This window comes from Rhinatrema bivittatum, chromosome 4, assembly GCF_901001135.1.
Source record: "Rhinatrema bivittatum chromosome 4, aRhiBiv1.1, whole genome shotgun sequence".
Taxonomy (NCBI): Eukaryota; Metazoa; Chordata; class Amphibia; order Gymnophiona; family Rhinatrematidae; genus Rhinatrema; species Rhinatrema bivittatum.
The window spans coordinates 408,523,778-408,546,964 of record NC_042618.1 but is presented as its reverse complement, the minus strand read 5'-3'; the positions used below and the strand labels follow the sequence as shown (position 1 = coordinate 408,546,964).

General features: G+C 43.4%; 1 protein-coding gene across 5 annotated transcripts in view; it reads right to left on the bottom strand.

Annotated features, from left to right (window-relative positions):
• Positions 1-933: 933 nt before the first annotated feature.
• The window catches only part of PLXNB1 (plexin B1), a 176,494-nt gene continuing 154,240 nt past the window's right edge, over positions 934-23,187 (bottom strand). For 4 of the 5 annotated variants that reach the window (XM_029601112.1, XM_029601113.1, XM_029601111.1 and 1 more), the window contains 10 exons: positions 14,811-14,988; positions 13,820-13,923; positions 12,447-12,531; positions 11,815-11,981; positions 11,204-11,364; positions 6,981-7,128; positions 6,499-6,563; positions 6,324-6,399; positions 4,259-4,333; positions 934-2,926 (listed from right to left, as the gene is read on the bottom strand). In XM_029601112.1, the coding sequence (XP_029456972.1) occupies positions 2,822-2,926; positions 4,259-4,333; positions 6,324-6,399; positions 6,499-6,563; positions 6,981-7,128; positions 11,204-11,364; positions 11,815-11,981; positions 12,447-12,531; positions 13,820-13,923; positions 14,811-14,988 (1,164 nt within the window). In that variant the 3' untranslated portion in view covers positions 934-2,821. Of the gene's footprint in view, positions 2,927-4,012; positions 4,091-4,258; positions 4,334-6,323; positions 6,400-6,498; positions 6,564-6,980; positions 7,129-11,203; positions 11,365-11,814; positions 11,982-12,446; positions 12,532-13,819; positions 13,924-14,810; positions 14,989-23,187 lie in introns of all 5 variants that reach the window. The other variant, XM_029601115.1, reaches the window with a different exon arrangement.

The following is a 23,187-nucleotide window of genomic DNA, read 5'->3' as shown; positions in this document are numbered from 1 at the left end:
GGGGGGAGGGGGAAGGGGGGAGGAGAAGAGTAGGGATAGGGAAACCATTTACACACATACTTTACATTTTCAAAAGTATGCACATAAATGTATGTGTACACATTTACGCCTGTTTCTAAGCAAGCATAAATGTGTGCACTTACGCTGCGCAGGTTTTTGCTAATGTTTTAAAAGAAGACTTATGTGCATTGAGTGCATATTGAATAATTAAGGCTGAAATCCGCGTGACCTTTCTGCAAGTGGCTTTCAGCCCGACGCAGGCTATTATACAATTATGCTCATAAAGTAGAAAGAGATCTGACAAATCCAGATCCAAGATTTTAATCCACAGAAACGTAGAATATTACATTCCTTTGAGGTTTATGGGGGGGGGGGGGGGTCCATCTGGTCTGCCCAGGCTCCTTCCTGTTACGTTGATCTCCAGCTTGCCTTTCACTTCTGCATGGCTAGGGATTCTCGGTTTGTATCCCATGCCCTCTTGAGTTCTGTTACTATTTTTGCCTCCAGCATTTCCAGTGGGAGGCTATTTCGTGCATCTGCTTCCCTTTCCATGAAGAATGTTACTCCTGGGTCCTGAGATTTAAATAAAACTCCTTCTCCAGAGCAAGCCTGGCATGCTTGTTGTACACCAGTTGAAATACAATTCTGGAAGACAACACACTTTAATCTCCCTCTTGTTTTTCCAGTCCTACTTCAACCACTGCTGGGGGCTGCAGGAAACAATATGAATTATTAACTCGTGTAACAAGTTACCAATAACACATTATCCTGACGATTTATGGGACATGGCAGTGCATTCCAGTGGCTGCCAATGAATATTTCTCTTACTGTATCTAGTAATCTGGAAACTGAGGGCTCTAGGAGGATGTAATTTATTACTTACCATACGGCAGGAGTATATTTCAGAGAAATAAAATCATTCAAACAACTATATCTGGCTTATTAAAGTTTATTGAATAACCTGCATAAGAATCTTTTTAATTTAATTAAAAACATTTAGCTTCTAGAGAATTACTATTTACAGAAATATCTGAAATGGTGATGAAACGGGGTACCTCTGGTCTCACCAATAGATTCGAACCTTTCTGAACATGATCTACAAACACTTACGCTATGTCACAGAAGTCTGCTTTATTTTCAAGTCTCATTATTATATTAAAGTGATCGCAAATTCTAATTTGTTAAGAAAGACAGCACTGCAAATCTAGAAATTCCAAATGGATCACTCATTGTAGGACAAGGTTACTGTAGAAAGACAAGGAAGGTGCAGGGGTTGGTGGGGGTGAAATAGCACAGAGATTACAACTCTAAGACTGTCAGTTAGGGACATTTGTGAAAGCAAAGTGCTGACTCCATAAATAACTTAAAATTCTTTAGTATTTAAATACTTCTTTTGCTCATTACTACCATATTTACATGTCCAGTTCAGAGCAGCAAACTGGCCTCACACCTGCTTCAGTGCTAAAGGAGATGGGTTTAGGAGACTGCACTCTGAGAAGAGTGGGCCAGATTCTGATGCCGGGAGGCAGGGCAGAAGCAGATTGGGATTACAAATAGGGCTTCTCGAGTGTGCGGTGCAGCCAAGAGAAAATACTGCAACAAAAGCCTAGATTCTGGACAGAAAGTGAATTCAAAGGATGTGTCTCACCTACCCCCTCCATACTCCTATATCTGAAATTCCGGACCTCGCCGGGGGCGGAGAGGTGTCTAGGAGCATAGCATGCTGGGAAAGCAATACCTAACATCAGGGGGAAGGGATGAAAAATTTCTGACTTATTCAACTGGCATGAAAAGTAGTGTAACTACATGAAAATTCTGGCAAAAAGGACCCTTTTTTGCCTTGGGTCACCGAAAACCTTTTTTTTTTTAATTCATAAAGTCTAAAAAAAACCCAGTAGAAACATTACAACTCTGAACTAAAAACAAAAACTCATCAATTTTCTTGTTCCACTTCTGTAAATCACTGAAAGCGCAAGTGAATGTGTTATAGAAGGGGGCTCAGCTCTGATACTGACATGTAATATGCAGGAAATGGTACAGGCCTAGCTGAAAACCTTGGGGCAGTGTGAAAATGCTGAATATGCTCTCAGACCTGGTCTCTTAAAATGACAGCTATCCTCGGCAAACATTCTTCTTCCATGAGCCCTGTTTCCAATGGATTAGCAGCTGCCAGGGCAGGTCTGAGGCCCTAAGATGCCTATGTTAATATATTTACTACATCCCTTCACTATGCTGGCATTACCAGCATGGCAATTTCTAGTCCAGTAGTAACAGAACTGGATCTGATTGTTCTGGAGGTCTCCAGAGAAAGGCTGCAGATGACAGGATGCTGTTAGGTCAGCTTTCATAACAGACTGGAGCCATACCTGATGTATCTTAAACAATTCCAGAGCCAGAACTGGGTCTGAGCCTTAAAGAGCGTGTGCTCTTCTGTTCTTTTGCTTTTCAGATAAAACACATTCTTTAGACATATTATAGACTTGGCACATCTGTTAAACATCTGTAGAAAGAAGCAGCCTGACTTGTCAAAAACTTTCAGGCTTGTCTCAGTCCGGCATTATGAAAGTTCACTTTAAAAAAGGAAAAAAAAATTGTAAAAAAATATTTTTTTTATTTTAAACTAAAAGATTTTTATACTTGGCCTATTGCCCTCAGCTTGATCTCTCACCCTTGCCATGATGTCACTCAACCATTTGATGGATTAGTTCTTGAGGATGTCCACTTCAGAAGAGCAACGTTACATGGTGTGCAATTTTATACAAATCTGCTGACCAGCACTCTGTGTCTGTCCATCAGTAGCTTACAAGTCAGCCTGTCCTGGTCACAAGTCAGTGACTTTGTTCTCTACGGCAGCTGCAATCTGCTGTAGTCGGTACCCAAGCTGCATCTTCTGGGCTGTTGGGTCTTCTTCCAATGCTGTGATAATCTGGAATGAGATCCAGATCTCCATCAGATCTTATGCTGATAGAGAGCTGTGGCCCCTTGCTATCATGCAACCACCAAGAGCCAGTCTCATCTGCTCCCTGCACAAATCTCTCGTTTAGGTCTCCCAGAAGATCTACGTTGCACCTGCTGTCACCCAACATCACATCTACTCACACCTCATGTTTCCCTCAGCTTTCTGAACGCCCAACCGAATGTCCAAAATTATCTTTGGACTATTTAGAGCAGGGATGAGAAACGCCTGGTCCTTGAGGGCTGTACACTGCATGGGTTTTCAGGATATCCCTAATGAATATGTATGCAATAACACTGTATACAACTGAGGCAGCGTGCATGCAAATCTATCTAATCTATATTCAATAGGGATATCCTGTGTGCGGCCCTTAACAACTGGAGGTTGCCCACCCCTGTTAAAACATTTTATGCAGCTTAACAGGTATTTGAAAATTATGTGGTTCCCCCTCACCCATGGCATTAGGTTGGAGGATGTAAAATTATGTACAGGGATTACATTTTGAAATCCCCTTGAGTACTCAAATGCAAATACTTTGCTCCAGTTTCAAAGTACCTACGTTCCTCTGACTGGCCCAAAATTAGATTGCAGGCCCAGATAAAAGTACCTGTGGGCCTGTGAGCCCTACAGTTAAAAAATTGCCCCCTTTAAAATGTAAGAACAATTTAAAAAGGAATTCCATGCTCCTTCCATTTTGCTTTTATCTTTTTTTTTTGTTAATTTTACTGCCTTAGTTTGTCTCCCCTGATGAGCCTGGCTCCTTGAGTTTCAAAATTTAAGCTGCAAGATCTCATCCTAGTAAAACTGTCACGCAAGCTCCCAAGGCCCTCTGATTTCACTCCAACGTCTATGGCATGATGGACCCACCCAGCTTGCAGGGTCAATGCATTCACTTCTCTCCTTCCTCAGCATTTAGCCTCTCAGCGGTGAGCACTGGAGGAGACAGGAAGAGATACCTCAGGGCTACCTGTGAGAGAGGCCTGGGGCCCTGACTAACAGTCTGAAGCCTGCAGGGCTCTTTGGTTCATGCCCACCAGTTTTGAGATTTTAACATACAATTTTTCCAGACTAGATTTGGAGAACCAGGGATCCAGATCCATAAGGAGGGACTGAAACCAAGGCAGCATCATAGGACTAAAAATAGAAAAAAAAACTATTTAGGCACATGACATGCCCAATTAAAGGCATTCTTTAAAGAACACAGGAAGAGAGGGAAGGAGATTCAAAGAGAAAAAGAGAGACTGTCTCCATCCTACTTTCTGATTCACTTTTGAGAAAGAAAAGCCGCAGGAATGTCCTTACCTGGTCATAGTATTTATTGATGTACTTGTACAGTTCATGGAGAGCTACCAGGGAGTTGAGTTCACCTGAGTAATTCTGGAAGAAAGAAGATTCACAGGTCAAGGGCAACCGCAGGCTTCCCCTTCCGATTTCAGAATGGTTTAGTAAAGGTTTTGCTTCTTGGTTTCACAGTTTTCACAAGGAATTTGAGAGGAACAAGTTACCCCTAACAGAAGCTGATACTGAGCGACTTCTTGCAAAGTCCTGGTGCTCCTGGGTAAGAAGCCCTTGCCATGGAAGCATTTCTCTGTAGGAGACAGTCTACAGAACTGAAGGGGACAGAGCTCTGGTTTCTACAAGAGGTAGTCTGCAGAAGGGCTCAGGAGCTGACAGGGATGGAGCCCTGGTGTCCCGCTGTAAGAGACAGGCTACTGCAGGGCTCAGTGTAATAGGAGCTGACAGAGACAGCACCCTGTCTCGCTGTAAGAGACAGGCCACAGCAGGACTCAGTGTAATAGGAGCTGACAGGGATGGAGCCTTGGTGTCTCGCTGTAAGAGACAGGCTACAGCAGGGCTCAGTGTAATAGGAGCTGACAGGGATAGAGCCCTGGTGTCTCGCTGTAAGATACAGGCCACAGTCGGGCTCAGTGTAATAGGAGCTGACAGGGATGGAGCCCTGGTGTCTCACTGTAAGAGACAGGCTACAGCAGGACTCAGTGTAATAGGAGCTGACAGGGATGGAGCCCTGGTGTCTCGCTGTAAGAGACAGGCTACTGCAGGGCTCAGTGTAATAGGAACTGACAGAGACAGTGCCCTGGTGTCTCACTGTAAGAGACAGGCTACAGCAGGGCTCAGTGTAATAGGAGCTGACAGAGACAGCGCCCTGGTGTCTCGCTGTAAGAGACAGGCCACAGCAGGGCTCAGTGTAATAGGAGCTGACAGGCTCAGCGCCCTGGTGTCTCATTGTAAGAGGGAGGTTACAGCAAGGATCAGAGTGATTAGAACTCACAGGGACACAGTCCTGGTGTCTCTCATGGGGAAAAAATAAATGTCACAGTGAAAGATTGATTTTTCAAAAATTCTTAATGCCAGTATATTTGTAACTTTTGTGGTTGCAGTGACAAATACTCAGCCACAGCTTCCACTTCTTGATAACCTTTCATTCTGTAGGATGTTGGCAGGACTGTGCCTCCTCCGCACTGAGTGCTGAGTCATGAGGGCTTCCCCCTTATTCTAACGCAGGCTGCTTTTAAGTCTAAACCCTGGCTCTTTATGTTTAAATACGTTGCAAACACCCTTTTTTTTTCAAAATGTTTTTTCTCTAATCCACCAAGTGTTGGTAAGACTATAGGGGGATCTTCATAACAGCCCTGGTTACTTTATAATTTTCACCATTATGGGCCGTGTTTAATCACTGGTCCTCTTTTGTTTACTTTTTTCTTTTTTGTGAATATCTTTAAAAATATTGTTGAATTTAAGCAATATTTCCCAAAATCAGGTAAGCAAATAAAGTTCAATACTTTCCTTTAAAGAAGAATCCAGGCCTGGCTTAAATTCAACAATATTTTTAAAGATATTCACAAAAAAAGTATAAAAAGAGGACCAATGAGTAAACTTGACCCATAATGGTGAAAATTTTAAAGTAACCAGGGCTGTTATGAAGTTCCCCCTATAGTCTTAAGAACACTTGGTGGATTAGAGAAAAAAACATTTAAAAAAAGGGTGTTTGCAGCATATTTAAACATTTATTTGGATTTTGGTTGCTCTATTGAATTGGACTATCGTTGAGTGATTTTTTTCTCCATGATCATAGCCGTGCTGATCTTAACCCTGTCTCCCACAATAAACTCATTTCTTGAAACCTTGACTAGACTGCAAGCTCAAGAGAGCAGCGACCGTGTTCTTAGGTGCTTCTGGACAGGGCTGTGCATATCTAGTAACCCTCCGGACATGTTAAGTAGTAGGAGCAATCAATACTGCAGGATACCGCCATAAGGTGAGGGACTCCCTGGCACGTCATAAATCTTACAGAATGGATTCATCAGAAAATTCCTTGGGAAGTTACTCAGTGAGCCCCTCGACATACCCTGGAGAGCTCTGCTAGTGCTGAATTCATTTCCTGGTCACTGGCAGAGATAGTCTGACGAATGTCAGCATAGTACCTACAATAAAATAAAAAATACGACAATAAGAGGCACAGACTAATTGTTTTCCTGCCTGCTCCCTCTCCCCCCAGCTCTCGGAGATCGCCTCGGACTCACCTCTCCACCATTTGCTTGTACCGTGGAATGTCTCTGGCGTAGAGCAGCTTGTTTATGGGAGAGTCCTGGAAAATGCATTGACACATAGCTATAAAATGGAAAGCCACCAATTGCCCTGCCATTCGCACAGCATGCCAAAAAAAACCCCGGCTTTACGTTGCACTGGACACATTTCTAGTAATTATGTTCTTGATTTTAGTTATACTTTATTTATTTATTTTTTATTTACAGGGGGAGGGCAGGACTCCATGTCAGCCTTTGTGAATCTTCACTCACAAGCATGGACACAAGATTTTATGGAACCCAGAGGGTGATTTGCACATAGATGTGGATTTCCTGTATGTTATGGATTCCATTTGACGTGAACCCCGGGGCCGCATCTTCTGATCACACGGATTTCAGGAGGGCTATTCCAAAGCTCCTGTATTTCACAGAGCCATTCTTGGGTGCTGTGACCCCCCCACCGTATTTCCAGTGCTTACCCGCCCCAGCTTGTGGTCGGCAATGGTGCAGGAGTCCATGAAGGTCTGAGCAATGACAGACAGCACGGCATCCACGTTATCGGATGTCTGCACATCAAAAATAAACTGTGGGTTCTTGATAATGTTGATCCAGAATCGCAGTGGCAAACTGTAAAGAAGCAAACAGAAGCCAGAAGGATGAAAGCAAGGAACCCGGAAGATGAATCTGGCCTGGCGTCTGATGCACAGATGCTGTGATTTTGCCATATTGTACTCGGGTGCTAAAGCAGTGGTGACTTTAGGTTTCTTGGGCCTCAGGGCAAGAGTCATTTGGGGTCCCTTAGAGGCTTAATTTTTTATGACCTATAAGCCCATCACTCATGACATCTCAGGATAGCAGAGATTTGGCTGGGAGACATTCCAATAATAATATTTTAAATATTTTGCGGTTCATATTCAAACGCTATTTAGCCAAATCCAGTTTATCCAGTTAAGTGTCTAACACTGAATACCTGGCTTCACTACTTAGCTGGATAAATCACTTATCTGACTAAATAGTTAGCCGGACAGTCAGTGGATGTGCATTTCGTAACTGGGTGGTGCTACCTATCTGGCTAACTTAGGGGGTCATTTTCAAAGGCCCTTTTCGCGTGCGATAGCATGCTGGGGGTGGAGTCGGGGCGGCGAGGGGAGGAGTCGGGGGGGGGCGAGGAGGCGGACTCGGCGGTGTCTTCGCTGGCGGCGATCAGGTTAGTAACGTTATCGTCGCCGGTAGCACGCCCAATAGCGCCACCTTTCACGGTGGCGCTATTGGGTGCGAAAGCCGGCAGCGAAAACACCGCGGTGGTGCGAAGGCTGCTGACTTTCGCAGGCCCGCCCCCCGTTTTCGCTGGATTCACCATTCTGCGATAGAATGGTGCATCCAGGCCATAGCCAGATAAGCAGCAATATTCAGCCTTATCCGCTTAAGTTAACCAGATTAGTTAGACAGTGCCCATAGCAGGTGTGACGTTAGCCAGATAAGCTTATCTGGCTAACTTTAATAGTTCCCTGGGTATATTCAATGGCATTGCCACGTAAGTTAGCTTTATATACCTTTATATATTTTACTTATCTATTTATATTTAGACTTACGAACCACCCCAACTGCAGTTAGTCAAAGCAATTTACAGCAATAAAATCATACATCAAAATGCATAGTGATATACATAACCAAAAGCCTGATAAATGCACATAATTATATACATAGTTAAAAACCCTCATGTGCAGTTAAATTATAGCACACAAGCCGTATTCTCTTAATAGAGAATTCCTCTACCGACTTCATTATCTCTACTACAGAGCTGCCATGTTACCCAGTTCCAGGAGGGAGATTTTAGGCTAGTCCTAGATTTCAGTCAACCCCATTTTGATGCATTATGGGACCTGCAGTACTAAACTTATTAGGTAGAATGGGGGACTACAAACACCACAATGCTTTGGGATGTAAGTTCAAAACCAGGATTGGCTAAAAATTCTCCCTCCTGGAATGGGTCACTTGGTGGCTCTGGTACTAAAATAGCAGTACATAATAAGTCAGTGGTTCCCAAACCTGTCCTGGGGGCCCCCCCAGCCAGTCAGGTTTTGAGGATATTCACAATGAATATGTATGAGATAAATTTGCATGCACTGCCTCCATAGTATGCAAATATTATCTCATGCATATTCACTGTGAATACCCTGAAAACCTGACAGCCGGGGGGGTCCCCCCAGGACAGGTTTGGGAACCTCTGTAATAAGTCACCTTCTAGTCTGAGTGCTGATAATAGTGTAGAATAAACTATCTTTCCACTGAACACGGTTTCATCCTTCTAATGCTATGTCACATAATGTAAACACTTTTCAATGTATATGCATTCCCTTCTCATCCCACCCTAATCTCAATGTTAAGTGACAGAATGTATTCCAGCAACTTTAGGGTGGCCAGATTCTCTTGACAGGGTTGGGAGGGATTTCCTTCAGGGCCCATGGCGTTCAGTGGTGTAGCACCAAGGAGACACTGCACACAAGGAAGTTGGGGTCCCAAAAGTTGCAAATTACAGTCTTTCAGTATTGAAAATCCAAAAGCAGGTACTGAGAGTTTACTAGGGCATTGCTAATCCTTGTCGATGCACCCTCCTGGGCTCCTCTCATTCCTTTGTCTGGGGTGCAAGACTCTCTTGGACAGATACTTGTCTCCTAAGGATCCTTTTGGTATCAGGTTTTCCAAATGCCTGAACTTTTCTCGTGCACGCCTCTGTCCTTCTCTCGTGAGCCTCTCGTGCACACCTCTGTCCTTCCCTCGTGAAACTCTGTCGTGCACGCCTCTGTCCTTCCCTCGTGAAACTCTGTCGTGCACGCCTCTGTCCTTCTCTCGTGAGCCTCTCGTGCACGCCTCTGTCCTTCTCTCGTGAACCTCTCGTGCACGCCTCTGTCCTTCTCTCGTGAAACTTTCTCGTGCACGCCTCTATCCTTCTCTCGTGAAACTTTCTCGTGCACGCCTCTATCCTTCTCTCGTGAGCCTCTCGTGCACGCCTCTGTCCTTCTCTCGTGAGCCTCTCGTGCACGCCTCTGTCCTTCTCTTGTGAACCTTTCTCATGCACGCTTCTGTCCTTCTCTCGTGAAACTTTCTCGTGCACGCCTCTGTCCTTCTCTCGTGAAACTTTCTCATGCACGCTTCTGTCCTTCTCTCGTGAGCCTCTCGTGCACGCCTCTATCCTTCTCTCGTGAAACTTTCTCGTGCACGCCTCTGTCCTTCTCTCGTGAGCCTCTCGTGCACACCTCTGTCCTTCCCTCGTGAAACTCTGTCGTGCACGCCTCTGTCCTTCTCTCGTGAGCCTCTCGTGCACACCTCTGTCCTTCCCTCGTGAAACTCTGTCGTGCACGCCTCTGTCCTTCTCTCGTGAACCTCTCGTGCACGCCTCTGTCCTTCTCTCATGAGCCTCTCGTGCACGCCTCTGTCCTTCTCTCGTGAAACTTTCTCGTGCACGCCTCTGTCCTTCTCTCCTCTGGACTCCTTTGGGCTCCGGGATCAGAGCACCAGAATGGCAGCTCTCTCCTTTTCTCCCTTTTTCTTTCTACACTGTTTGTCGCCTCTGAGCAGGCACCTGATACTCTTTCTTGCTCCTCCTTTGAAGATCTTTGTTCTTACGCAGAGCTCAGATCAGGATCTTTTTTCCCCCCAGGGTGAGAGGTTTACTCCTTCAGAGTGGGAGTACCCTTCACCCCACAGCTGGATCCCTCAGGAACAGTTGGTTATTGTAATGTATCTGAAGCTGAGCACAACCAGAGGGCTCTCTATACTCACTAAAGGACTCTGCAGACCCAGGGGACAGAAGGCAGGTTTTCCCCCTTCCCCAAACTTTTTCTTTCAGTTCCAAAGCCTCTGAACAGAATATTGTAAGGCTTTACTGACCAGCACCCTGGATTTCGCCATTGTGGCCATTCTTAGAGGGAAGCACCATAGCAAAGAGTTCGCTGCCCTCAGATAATCTCAATATGCCCTCCATTAGGGATGCATAGGCTTTCATGAAAGAACCATAAGCCCCTTTACAATTTCATAAATATTAAAAAAAAAAAAAAAAAAAAAAAAAGCCTATTCACTCACAGTTATTATTAGAGACGTTACAAAACAGAAGCAAAGTTTATGTACTCAGCCCACAGATCTTTTTAAAATTCTGTGGGGGACTTAGATAAATAGTCAAATGTTAAAATGCAAATAGGACCACTTCCGCGCAAAAACTTCACTCTCAAAAATTATCTGTCGCAACATTTTGGGGCCACCCATAAAGTGGGGCCAGTTTGCCCTCTACTAAGGCTGCCACTGGCTATGGAGTACAGTAGGTTAATACAGCAGGACCTTAGTGATGGCTCAGGTGCCCAGTAAAATCAACATTGTCCCTTTTGGACATCAACTCAACTGAATATACAGTGAGGGATCATGGCTAAGTCTTCTGCATTGGCAGAGTTGAGCGGGAAGCAGCTCACAACTCTTCTTTCTCTCACTTGTAGGAAGGTCCCGCTATTACCATCAGGGATGCATCAATGTTTTTTGAGAGAAATGAAGTTACTGCTTGTCTAGAGTGGCCTCAGTGCTCGTACTTCATGGGTAACCACTGGCTGCCCAGGAGATACATCTCATACATCAGCTCATCAGGGAAGGCATTTATCTCACCACACTCATTCATACAGTTGCAATTAGATTAGGAGACATTTTGCCAGCAGACCTGTTTGTTTTCCAGATGTGGATTGTCTCAGAGTCTGAGATCCCGTGGTTCACTGCTTGCTCATCTAATAGATCAAAGAAATATTTGACGGCAAGGGGGACAGGTCGGCTGGTGCTGAGGATCACCTGGAAAAGGTCATCTACAAATTTCTGCAAGGTGCCCTGCAAATGGATTGAGACAAGAGAAGAAGGCTGTGAGAGGCGGACGGGGAAGTGGGCGAGGAAAGGGGTACGCCGAGCAAATTGGGTTCAGACAAAAGGGGGTCGTGGAGGCTGAGGTGCGGACACACGGCAGTGAGGGAATGGACTGGCAATACAGCAGTAACAGGGGAAATATTTATAAATCTGAGAGCTTGAGATCGTTCCCAGCATACCCCGGCTTATGAATGAGGCCCGTTCCTGTCAAGGTAGGCACAAAACAAACTGCCCTGGGGGCAATAAGAGCAAGGGACAAAAGGAAAGACAAAACTAATAAAATGTGGACTGTCCGAGGAAAGGAAATGGCATAGAGACAGCTGCGTGGAAAGGCCAAAATAATCTTCACTCCTTCTAAGGGATTAAGGGGCTCTGAGAAAAGCATCTAGCAAAGGAACCTGGACCTATGCTTCTTACCTTCATGGACAGGAGACGTGTTAGGTAGATTTCGGGGATAGCTTTGGCCCTCTCCCTCTCCCGTAAGCTCCCTCGTCTGTGCTTAGGGAGTTCAGGCTCTTCAGTTGGTTTCACCAGATGCCAAAGTTTTACGCCACCCTCGTCTGCATCCTCCAACATTGGGGTTTCTGTAAAATCCAAAAAGTACCTTTATTAGCTTATGCAGCCTTTCAGAGGTTGAATGAGAATCATGTTACCCATAGGCCACGCAGAAATCGTCCTCTATGGTGTACTCCTTCCCATGTCTTCCCACAAGACTGCACAGCCATCTGACCTTTCACCAACAGAGCCATGTGCCACTTCTGGCCTCCCAGAGATTTACAAGGCCCCTCTTCTAGCCATCCAGACTGGCACAAGACCTGTCCTCCCGTTTCCTGGAGGTGGGAGATCACTGCTCCAGTTTCCCTCAAAAGTGTGCGATGCCTCTTCCTACCTTCCTGGACATTGTAAGTTACACACACTCTACCATTTCCTTTAAGCCTGTAGGGATCCTGTGCTAATTTTGTCCTTGTTCCCTGCATAAGAAATTTCCGCAGCTTCCTTTTTTCCCATGTGCACCACAAGACCCGTTCAGATCTCAGCATCTTACTCACTCTCTCCTGGGATGTAATCATGATTCTCAGGATGGATGTGTTTGGTCAAGCGTGGAACGAGCGCTACTGCTGCTCCATCAGGAACCTACACATGAGCAGAGTGAGGGCTACTTACTAGCTTTCTATCCAAAGCTTTCAAAATCACTTATTTTATAAAACAAACAAAAAAATGCTTTAAATGCCTTCTATGTTGGATCATGCTGCCTCAAGATGATTTTGGTATTTTTTTTCCAGCAACAAATGTTACTGCCAATAAAGTTCTAAATTACAGAAGATTTCTATCTGAGGCTTCAGGACAGCTCCTTTGATAACTTTAAATGGGGAGGGCTCTAACAAGTTAACACCAGGTTTGGATTACATCCAGATCAAGGGTTTGCTGCTAGAGGTGCCACCAGATGGGGTGTGAAACCCAGTGCAGAACTCAGCCACCACCAGAGAGATGACTGACTAATGAGGTCCAATGGAAACTTCATTTCCTGCAATTACGCTGGGATAGAAATTGAGAAACCAGCAGTGTGCCAGTTAAGGGTCTGACTGTGTCTCCAAATGCAAAGAGGTCTGTGATGGGGCTCATTCTGGGGTCGATGCAATAAGAAGCAAGCTGAAAACGGGCGCTTGTATTGAGCGCCTGTTTTCCTAACGCGCGCGCAGCCACATCCCTGTGCAATATGTAAATGAGAGGCAGTGGGAAAAAGGGCGCATTACGGGAGAATGTGCATCTCTGGTGCTCAAAAGAGGTTATTGCATCGGGTGCTCACAACTGCATCGGCGCTCAATACGAGTATCTGTTTTGATCTTGCTTGCTTTGGTTATTTTGCTGAGGTGCCTATTTCACAAGCTACAGTTTATTATTTCAGACACCCATTGTTATGGGTCATATGAAATGTGCACTTCTTTTTGAGCCAATCAATATATATTTATTTTTCACCATAGCAAGCAGTAAATTCAAGAGGCAGGATAATACTAAGAAGGAGGACACATTTATTGTAGCACAGAGGACCATATTTTGTAAAGTTTCTCATGAGCCCTTGACTGCAAGTTTACTTTATTCCACCTATGGGGCTGGAGTTAAATTCCCTGTGTTAAAAAGTGTGCATTGGGTGCCCAGCAGTTTCCTGCATCAGGCGATAATAGCTAATGTCCTCATCTAATGGAATTTGCATGCATTGGGCGCTATCAGGTTTACATTTGTTAGGGCATGCATTTTAGATGCGCTAATCTCCTTACTGCATTGGGTGCTAGTCTTATGCACCCAAAACGCACATCCAATCGCACTAAACCATGCGCTAGGTTGAGCACACTTTATTGCATCGGCTCGTTAATAGGGCAGAAGAGCAGGCATGGAGCTTAGGGTGAACATGTTACTTTCTGACCTTATAGTGTTGCAGGGTATTCACTCGCTTCCAGCTTCCCTGAACAATGGAGGTCAGATCTTCATCGGAGAGGATCAGATGACCTGCTAGCCCTGACCTCCACTCTAGAAAGAAGAGAAAAAGGGCATTATAGAATAGCCCCATGATTCATTTAATACATATTCCAGGTGCACAGCTAAATCAAATCAGTTTCAAAATATCTAATCTCTTGGCTCACTGATTGATACTGAATGCCATTACCTTTCTTCTTTTGAAGCCCTGGTGATGAAATATAGGACACTTGCTCCAGAAGGACACGTTTACAAAATCTGTCACTCACTGGTACATATCCTCCAGGCAGTCTACCAGGAGCAGACACGTGAGATCAATCTCAGGCTAGACAGTGTACCTGTCTTTAATGGGAAACGCAGCCTGGGATAGCTACAGGGAATACAGCCGAGAGTCAACCAGTCAAAAAAGTTCCAAGAGGAATACACAGATGGGGTTAAACTAACCAGGCACCATCCATACAAAAAAATAAATAAATTGGGAAATACTGTTGAAGGCATCCACCGAGAATGCTCATTTCATGTTATAGTCTCAGGGCCTTCTAGCTGAAACAAAATGGACTTAGACATTCAGATTTTCTAAACTAACCGATTCCAGTCAATGATAGAACAAATCATCATATCTGTTAGTGCCCATTACACTCATGAAACTGACCAATTTCCTCTTTTAAAATAACCAATGAAACTGCATGCACAACCTCATCAGGCAGATGATTCCACCACAGATTACTTTAAAAGGAAGAGCCACGTTACTATTTGATTACCTGCCAAAAAAATGAAAGAAACTCAGAATCTTGGTTTGCAGAGGTGCTTATACCTTGAGCAACAGGGCTTATAATTGTCAGGGATATTTATTTTGCAAGATCCACCTGCAACTGGTCCCATGTCCAGACCAGGTCCTACCACTCCTTCTTTGACCTCTGGAATTAACAATATTTGCTCACCAAGGTCGAGGGTGTCTGGATCAGGCCGGTTACAGTAGAGTGTTCCTTTGTAGATCTGGTCTAGAACTTTCTCCTTAACCTGTGTGATGGTATCACAGTCCAGCACTTTCACGGGTACTCCCTGAGAATCCTCTGCACCAACCCCACTGCCTCCGGCTTGAGTTATAGCATTCAGTGTCTGCAAAAAAAACAAATAAAAAAAAAAAATTGAAATACATCACCTGTATGGAATAGGTATGTAGGTAACAAAAAATGTACCACTAGGGTCTGAAAAAAAATAATTTCTCCAAATAAAGTCAAAATTAAAGCATAGCCCAGGATCAACAAAATAGTTTTTTTAAGTTATCAAACATGTATTCTTAAAGGAGGCAACTTTCAAATAGTTTAACGAGTTAGGAACATTAGATGTGCCAAGCTTAATCAGACCAATAATTCATTGGCCCCAGCATCCTGTCTCTGACAGTGGCCAGTCCAGGTCGCCTGGAAGTACCCAGCAGATCCCAATATGCAAGTCTGTTTCATGTTGCACTCCCCAAAAATTTAGAGGTGGAGAAACCAGAGTCCATCTGGCTAAAAATTATTTAAACTCAGTTCTACATTATGTATTTGCACTTATTTAAAATCTTTTATATACCACTTATAATAATACAGCTATTCTAGGAGGTTTACAATTAAACATACAAATAAAATGTATTGATTTTAAGAATGTATATACCACCTATCAAAAATTTCTAGGTGGTTTATAATAAAAACAATCATAATCATAAAAGAAACATACTTCAGTAATCAACTACAATACTCAATAAAATAACAGACACCTAACTAAAACATCATAAAACAACATTATAGATTATAAAATGAACATAAACACAAGAACACAATAAAAATCTTTATTTACCATTTCACTGCTACAATAATTCAAGGAATAAAAAACAAAACATCAGTAAAAACACTCAAAACCAATAAGTAAAACATACAACTAGCTTTAGCTACATTTTTTGTAACACATTTCATAGCTTAATTGTGGGTTGACTAAAAAAATACTTAATTTGTTTGAAATTTGATACTTTCATTTCAGGGAATGTCCCCTATGTTATATCTTTTTTGAGGTGCGACAGACCAGGATTGCACACAATACTCAAGGTGTGGCTGCAGCATGGATTGATTCAGAGGCATTATTATATTTCCAATTTTATTTTCCATTCCTTTCCAAATAATTCCTAACCCTCTATTTGCGTTTTTGACCGCCACAGTCCACTGAGCTGAAGATTTCAATTTGCTGTCCACAAAGATCCCCAAGGTCCTTTTCCTGAGTGGTAACTCCTGATATGGAATCCTGGATTGTGCATGCAAGATAGAATTATTTTTGCCCATGTGCATCTCTTTGCACTTGTCCATGTTAGATTTCATCTAGCATTTAGATGGCCTGCTCCCCAGTATCACAAGCTCTTCCTGTAATTTTCCTCACAATCAGTTTGTGTTTTAACATCATTGAATAATTTTCTGTCCTCTGCAAATTTGATCACCTCACTCATTCCTCCCTTTTTCTAGATTTTTTATGAATATTTTAAACAGCGCAGGACCCAGAACAGATTCCTGGGGCATTCCACCATTCACTTCTCTCCTCTGGGAAAACTGACCATTTAGACCTACCCTCCATTTCCAACCTCTTAACCAGTTACCAGATCTCTCTTGACCAGCTGCTATAAATTCAAGCATTTTATAGACATTTTCAAAAAGAAGTCTGCTTTCATTGTTTGTCTTTGAAAATCAGCACGTGCAGAGTCTGTGTGTTAAAAGCATCTGTACACTCTGCACCTGTTATTTATGGTGGCAGTGGGGGATGGGGGGGCAAAATAGCACATGTACATTTGAAATCAAACGTACACATGCTTTTTTCCTTCCCAGACCTAGACGCACCCACGGCAATGCCTCTTTTTAATGCGGCTCAATGTACATGCTTTTAGCTGCATCTGAGCTGGACAATTTTCAGTCGGGACACTTCACCCAGGTCAATGCCTTCAAAAACTGCCTTCCACGTGGGAGAAAATTCATGGGATAAAAAATTCATGGGCATCACATTTTTTGGAGAATGTCACATGATATGGTGCAGGATTACAAAGACAAGCTCGGGGCAGGGGAGGGGTCAGTGGCTGCAGAGCTGGATCACATTTCAGGAGAAACCATGTGACACAGGGAAACAGAGAACACGACATCAGTCATGGAGCTCTGCGCTTCCTAATTTCCTTCCTTTGCAATAACCTAGATCTCATTTGATCTCTGGCTTTCCCTTCACTTTTCTGCACTTAGTGATCCTCTCTGTGCCTATTCCAGGCTCTCTTGAATTGTTGCTGTTTTTGCCTCCATCTCACTGGGAGGATGTTCTATGTATCCACCACTGTTTTTGGGAAGAGCTCAAAACTTTCCCCTCTGCCGTGGACACTCTGCATAATCTTGGACAAGTCGCTTCCACACCTATTCACAAAAGGTGCGTTAGGTGATAACGTGTGGAAAAGGACCACAGCACACATTATTCCTAATGCAGCCTACTCACCAATAATGTGCTTTTTTGCATCTTCACTTCTAACGCATCTTTGTGGATGGGACATTTATCTCCCTGTGCTTCCAGTGGAAAACAAAATGTTTGTCTAAATCTGGCTCCTCTGGTCAACCAATTAAAAAAAATAGTGTTATTACCGAACTCAGGATTTCTGTATATGCAAATCTCATGTGATGTCTGCTTGCAAGCAACTGAATGGTGAAATATTCTGTCAACGTCTACAAATCCAGAAAGAGTACAGTGCACAGAACACAATGGAATGATGTACTAAAAGGGTTTCCCTATTTTCTATCTTAGCACACAGGGTCCCTTGTTCTTCTGTTTTAAGGGAGAACTTTTATGTCTTTTTGTCTTACCTAAAATGAATATTTACCGAGAGGTCAATATTTAAAGGGTTTGTCTGGGTACGTTTTTGAGTTACCCAGATAAATCCCGAGATTTGAATATTTGCCTCCACTGTCCAGCTAAATTTTGTCTGGGTAACTCATTTACTTGTACAAAATTTGGTTTTCTAAGGAATTAATAAATAATTAAAAGGGGCTGAGAAAAGCAGAGAGAAAATGGCGCAAGGATGCTAAAGAAGATACTAAAGCATATTACAAGGGTCAGTTGCAGGAATTTAGAGTTAAGTGTGTGATGGCCAAGGCCAAATACTATAGTATGACTGTAGGCATGGCCAATGTCCATCTCAGTTATTTAATACCATTCAGAAACTGATAGCAAAAGCTGCAGATTCCCCTACATCATGTGACCATCAGGGGCGGATTGCCCTATCGGGGGATCGGGCATCTCCCGGTGGGCCGGTTGCTCTAGTAACATGGTCTGCCGAGCGCGGCTGTGACAGAGCCGTGCTCGGCAGACCACGTGGTATCTCCTGAGCCAGCCTGGGCAGCAAATCCCCGGGCTAGCGAATCCCTGGGCGGTCGTCATCGGGAATCTGCCCCTGGTCACCATCATGCAGATTATTTCGAAAAGAAGATAGTTGATATACATGAACATGATATGATTGAACTTGATTGATTGAACTGGTGCTTGGGTGCGTGATATTGATAAGGGGGAGACCATGGATATGGCAATAGAGAGGTGGTCAGAACTGAGAACAATCTCTCTGCAGGAAATAGCAAGACATAGTGGCAAGACTGAAGTCTTTTCCATTCATCACTTGATCCATGTCCTTTTCTGCTGGTTAAAATCATGAAAAATTCTGCTATTGATATCAGAATTAAAACAGTTAATATTTCACTGATGGAAGGGATAGTCTCAGCTGTAATAAAAACTGCAGCTGCAAGGCTGGTTATAAAATATATAACAAAATCTGCAACAGATGTTAAGTAATTATCGTCCAATATCTAGCCTCCCTATGCTTGCAAAAATTTGGGAAGAGCGGTTTTATTACAGTTAGATGATTTTTTAAAAAGAGAACGAGGTTTTGAATGAAAATCAGTTTGGATTTCGAAAGGCACACAATACAGAGCTACTTTTAATAGTCCTATCAGATACACTTTTGAGTAGTCTAGAGCAGTGGTTCTCAATCTTTTTTCGGCCAGGACACACCTGACAGATGGTTCTTACATGCGTGACACACTGAACATTTAACCGTCACATCCTCAGGAACCCCCTCAACCCCCAACAATGGGTGCAGAGCAGAACTAGGGCATTACCCGTACAACTCACCATACAGAAAAAGATATTCTGGTTCTGATGACATCTCAGTAAAAGAAAAAATACTCCCTTTACTGGCAGGCACAATACCCCTCCTTATGAAAAGACAGTAATTTACCACTAATGCACAACAAATAAGATTGATACAAATACCTCACATTGGTCACACACCCAGAACTGACCTTCACCAAGTACAGAAAGACCACAAATTATAAATATGGAGACTGAAACTGGAATGGAAAACCAAAACAGCCACTCTGCATGCAGTGCAAACCTGAAGAAATGGAAAGAGAAATATAGCACAGTCCCAGGATCTGCAATAATGCACACAAACTAACCCGCACAAAGTTACACCTGTATTAGGGAACACACGCAAACAGTAACAATCCTAACTATGAAATACAACTATTAAACCAGGCCCTAAACACTAATACATTTCCTATTAGGAAAACAGAATAAGCCAAGCTGCTAAAGAGCCCCACACAGAAATAATTGTAAAACTATATTAATAAATGTCACAAAACAGCTGATGAACAAAATAACATCTAATAATGAAAAACTCATAAAAATTATTTAAAATTGTCCAAATATCAATAAAATATTTCAAAACAGCAGATACATCACATAATACCCAATAATTAAAATGGCAGTCAATCAAGAAAAATAAACTTAAAAAGCCGCCTTTACTTACCCTCTCCAGCAACTCTCCTACTCCTTTCCCTTGCAGGCCAATAACACACACCAGATGCAGCAGTGACTGCTGAAGCTCTGTCCTCACAGTCCTCTTCCTTAGGGCCCACAACCAGTCACTCACACACAGTCTCTGTCTCACACAGACCAGTAACCTCCATAACCAGTCTCTCTTCCTCAAACACACACCAGTCACCTCCTTGACCAATCTCTGTCTCTCACATGCACACCCCGGTCACCTCCCTGTCCAGGCTCTGTCTCTTACACACACACACCAGTCACCTCCCTGACCAGAGTCTGACTCTCACACACACACCAGTCATCTTCCTGACCAGTCTGTCTCTCTCTCACAGAAACACATCACCTCTGACCAGTCTCTCTCTCAATCACATACATGCTCTCTCACTTACATACAAAGTCTCAATCACACACAAATGCTCTTGCTCCCATTCTACCACAGCCCACAAAGCTGCCACTCACGCACCCATTGTAACACACACACACACAAGCTCTCACTCATGCACCCAGGCACCCATTCTACCACAGGCACACAAATGCTGCCACTCACGCACCCATTCTACCACACACACACACAAGCTCTCACTCATGCACCCAGGCACCCATTCTACCACAGGCACACACAAAGCTGCCACTCATGCATCCATTCTACCACAGGCACACAAAGCTGCCACTCACAAACACACACTCAAGCTCACATAGATCCTCTTCTCATTGCTTGGCCCAATAAGTTTGACCTCTGCTTTTCAGCTGCCACTGGCCTGACCTCCAGCAGCAGTGCTCAGTGTCTTTCCGCTCTTCAGGTGCCGCTGGTCTGGCCTCCGGCGGCGGCACACAGCATCTTCCTGCTCTTCGGCAGGGCCAGCTTGGCCTCTGGTGGTGGTGTGCATGGCCTTTCTGCTCTTCAGCTGCCACTGGCCTGGCCTCCAGTGGCGGCATGCAGCGTCTTTCTGCTCTTCGGCAGCAACGGCCTGGCCTCTGATGGCAGCGCGCAGCGTCTTTCTGCTCTTCAGCCACCATCAGCCTGGCCTCCGGCGGCAGCATGCAAGGTCTCTCCACACTTCAGTTGCCGCTGGCCTGGCCTCCAGCAGTGACACTCCCCTACCAACTGCATCGGCCAGTCCACCCCTGGGGAGAAGGGAAGCACAAGTGGGGCAGTGGGACACCAGGAGCCGCGACACACCTGCCAGTGCTTGGCAGCACACTGATGTGTCGTGACACACCGGTTGAGAATTGCTGGTCTAGAAGCTAGCAGACCAGACACCCTAGGAACCAAATGCTCCCTGGTTCACTTCATCCCTACGAAATATGAAGTTAAAACTAAGATATCTAGAATGACGTTGGGGCAAAAACTCACTACCAGAAGGGAAAAAAGCTTATTTCTCTAATTTACACAAATACAAAAAGGAAATTGATTGTTCCAAAAAATCATACTACTCTCATAAGATATAAACTGCTAACAGTAATCTTTAACATTGTGAAATCCCTTACTTCCACACACCCAGAACCATCTAATCATATTACTGTTGACGTCTGCAACAATATTGCACAACACTTTAAAGATAAAATAATCAAAATTTCCTCTGAATTAAATCATTTACCGATTCCTCACATCTACATGTTCTTGGTCTGACTTTTCCTCCATTGACTCTTCTACCATAACTCGCATCCTATCAAAATCTAAAGCCCCTAATAGTTCCTTCAATCCCTACCCTGGTCAACTGTTAAAAGACATAAGAGAACACATTGCATCTGTCTTAGCCCAATTAGTTAACTCATCACTTAATGCTGGATTGTTTCCAAAGGCTCTTAAACAGACCTCCATCCTACCCATCCCCCAAAAGAAAACAATGGATCCTCTTGATATTACAAACTATTGCCCAATAGCCTCTCTTTCCACATTAGCAAAGACAATTGAATCCGTAGTACTTTACCAACTGAGTACATAGACGATAATAACCTCCTTCATCCAAACCAACATGGCTTCCACAAAGGACATAGCACAGAATCCCTGCTTCTTTCTTTCTCTGATTCTATTATCTGTGGTTTCGACTCTAATATTTATTACATTCTGATCTTTCTTGACATCTCTGTGGCTTTTGATACACTAAATCACAATATTCTTTTATCAACCTCGAACATATTGGTATTACAGCTACTGTTCTACAATGGTTTAAATCTTTTCTGTCAAACAAATCAATCTTGAGGAACACTGTTCTAATTGGTACAGAACTAATTTGGGAGTCCCCCAGGGTTCTTGCCTATCTGCCATTCTATTTAACATTTATCTACTTCCTCTCTGTCACTTGCTAGCAGGTTTGGGAATGAATTTCAAAATCTATGCAGATGACATTCAGTTTGCTATATCTTGCACATCATCATGGCCAAACACTTTTTCATTAATACATCTATATGTCAAAACCATAAACACATGGCTATCTCACAATTGCCTCAAATTAAATTTTTCAAAAACTGAAATGATCTACTTATTCACCATTCCTCACTCTTCCTCCATCCTCCTGCTGAATTTACTTTTGAAAATTGCATCATTCCCATTGTGAACCACACCCGTAATCTGTCACCCTAGATCAAATTTATCTATGTCTAATAACATCTCTGCAGTAGTAAAAAAATCCTTTACACCACTGACTTCTGTACAGTTCTACAAGCTCTGATCCTAAAAGGATTAGACTACTGCAATTCACTTTACCTAGGTCTCCCCGATGTTGCACTCCACCCTATTCAACTAGTCCAAAACACTTCTGCTCACCTTGTCACTAACTCAAACTGTAGAGATCATATCACCCCAATACTTCAGACTCTTCACTGGCTTCTAATTCGACAACGAATTCAATTCAAAGTCCTGACAATAATTCATAACCTAATTTACAATCCAACCACAGTATGGCTCTGTTCCTTGCTAAGGCTCTATCAACCGTCACATCACTTACGTTCACTCGAAAAATCCCTTCTACAAGTTCCTACCATTAAGATAGCCAGACTGGATCTAACAAGAAAATGTGCCATCTCAGGGGAGGGCCCCAAACTATGGAATTCACTTCCTGACTCCATCAGACTAACAGCAAATAGCAAAGAGTTAAAAAAAATGCTTAAAACATATCTATATTCCACTGTCTTTAACAAACCCCATACAACACCATGAGTCTTATTCCCTCTTATTTTTATTTTCTGACTCATTTTTTAAAATAATTATTTTAATTGTTTTTTTACCTTTTATGCTTTCGTATTTGTTACCTTCTGACTTTTTTCTCATCTCCCATATCTGCGCAGCTTCCTGACACCCGTTCCTCCTTGTTTGTTGATGTACCATATGGCCACCTGGTTGTCTGAATCAGGATGACCTGGTTGGAAAGGTGATCCTGAAACACCCTGAGAGCATATCTGATTGCTCGTAGCTCCAGGAAATTTATTTGGTGTTTGGCTTGC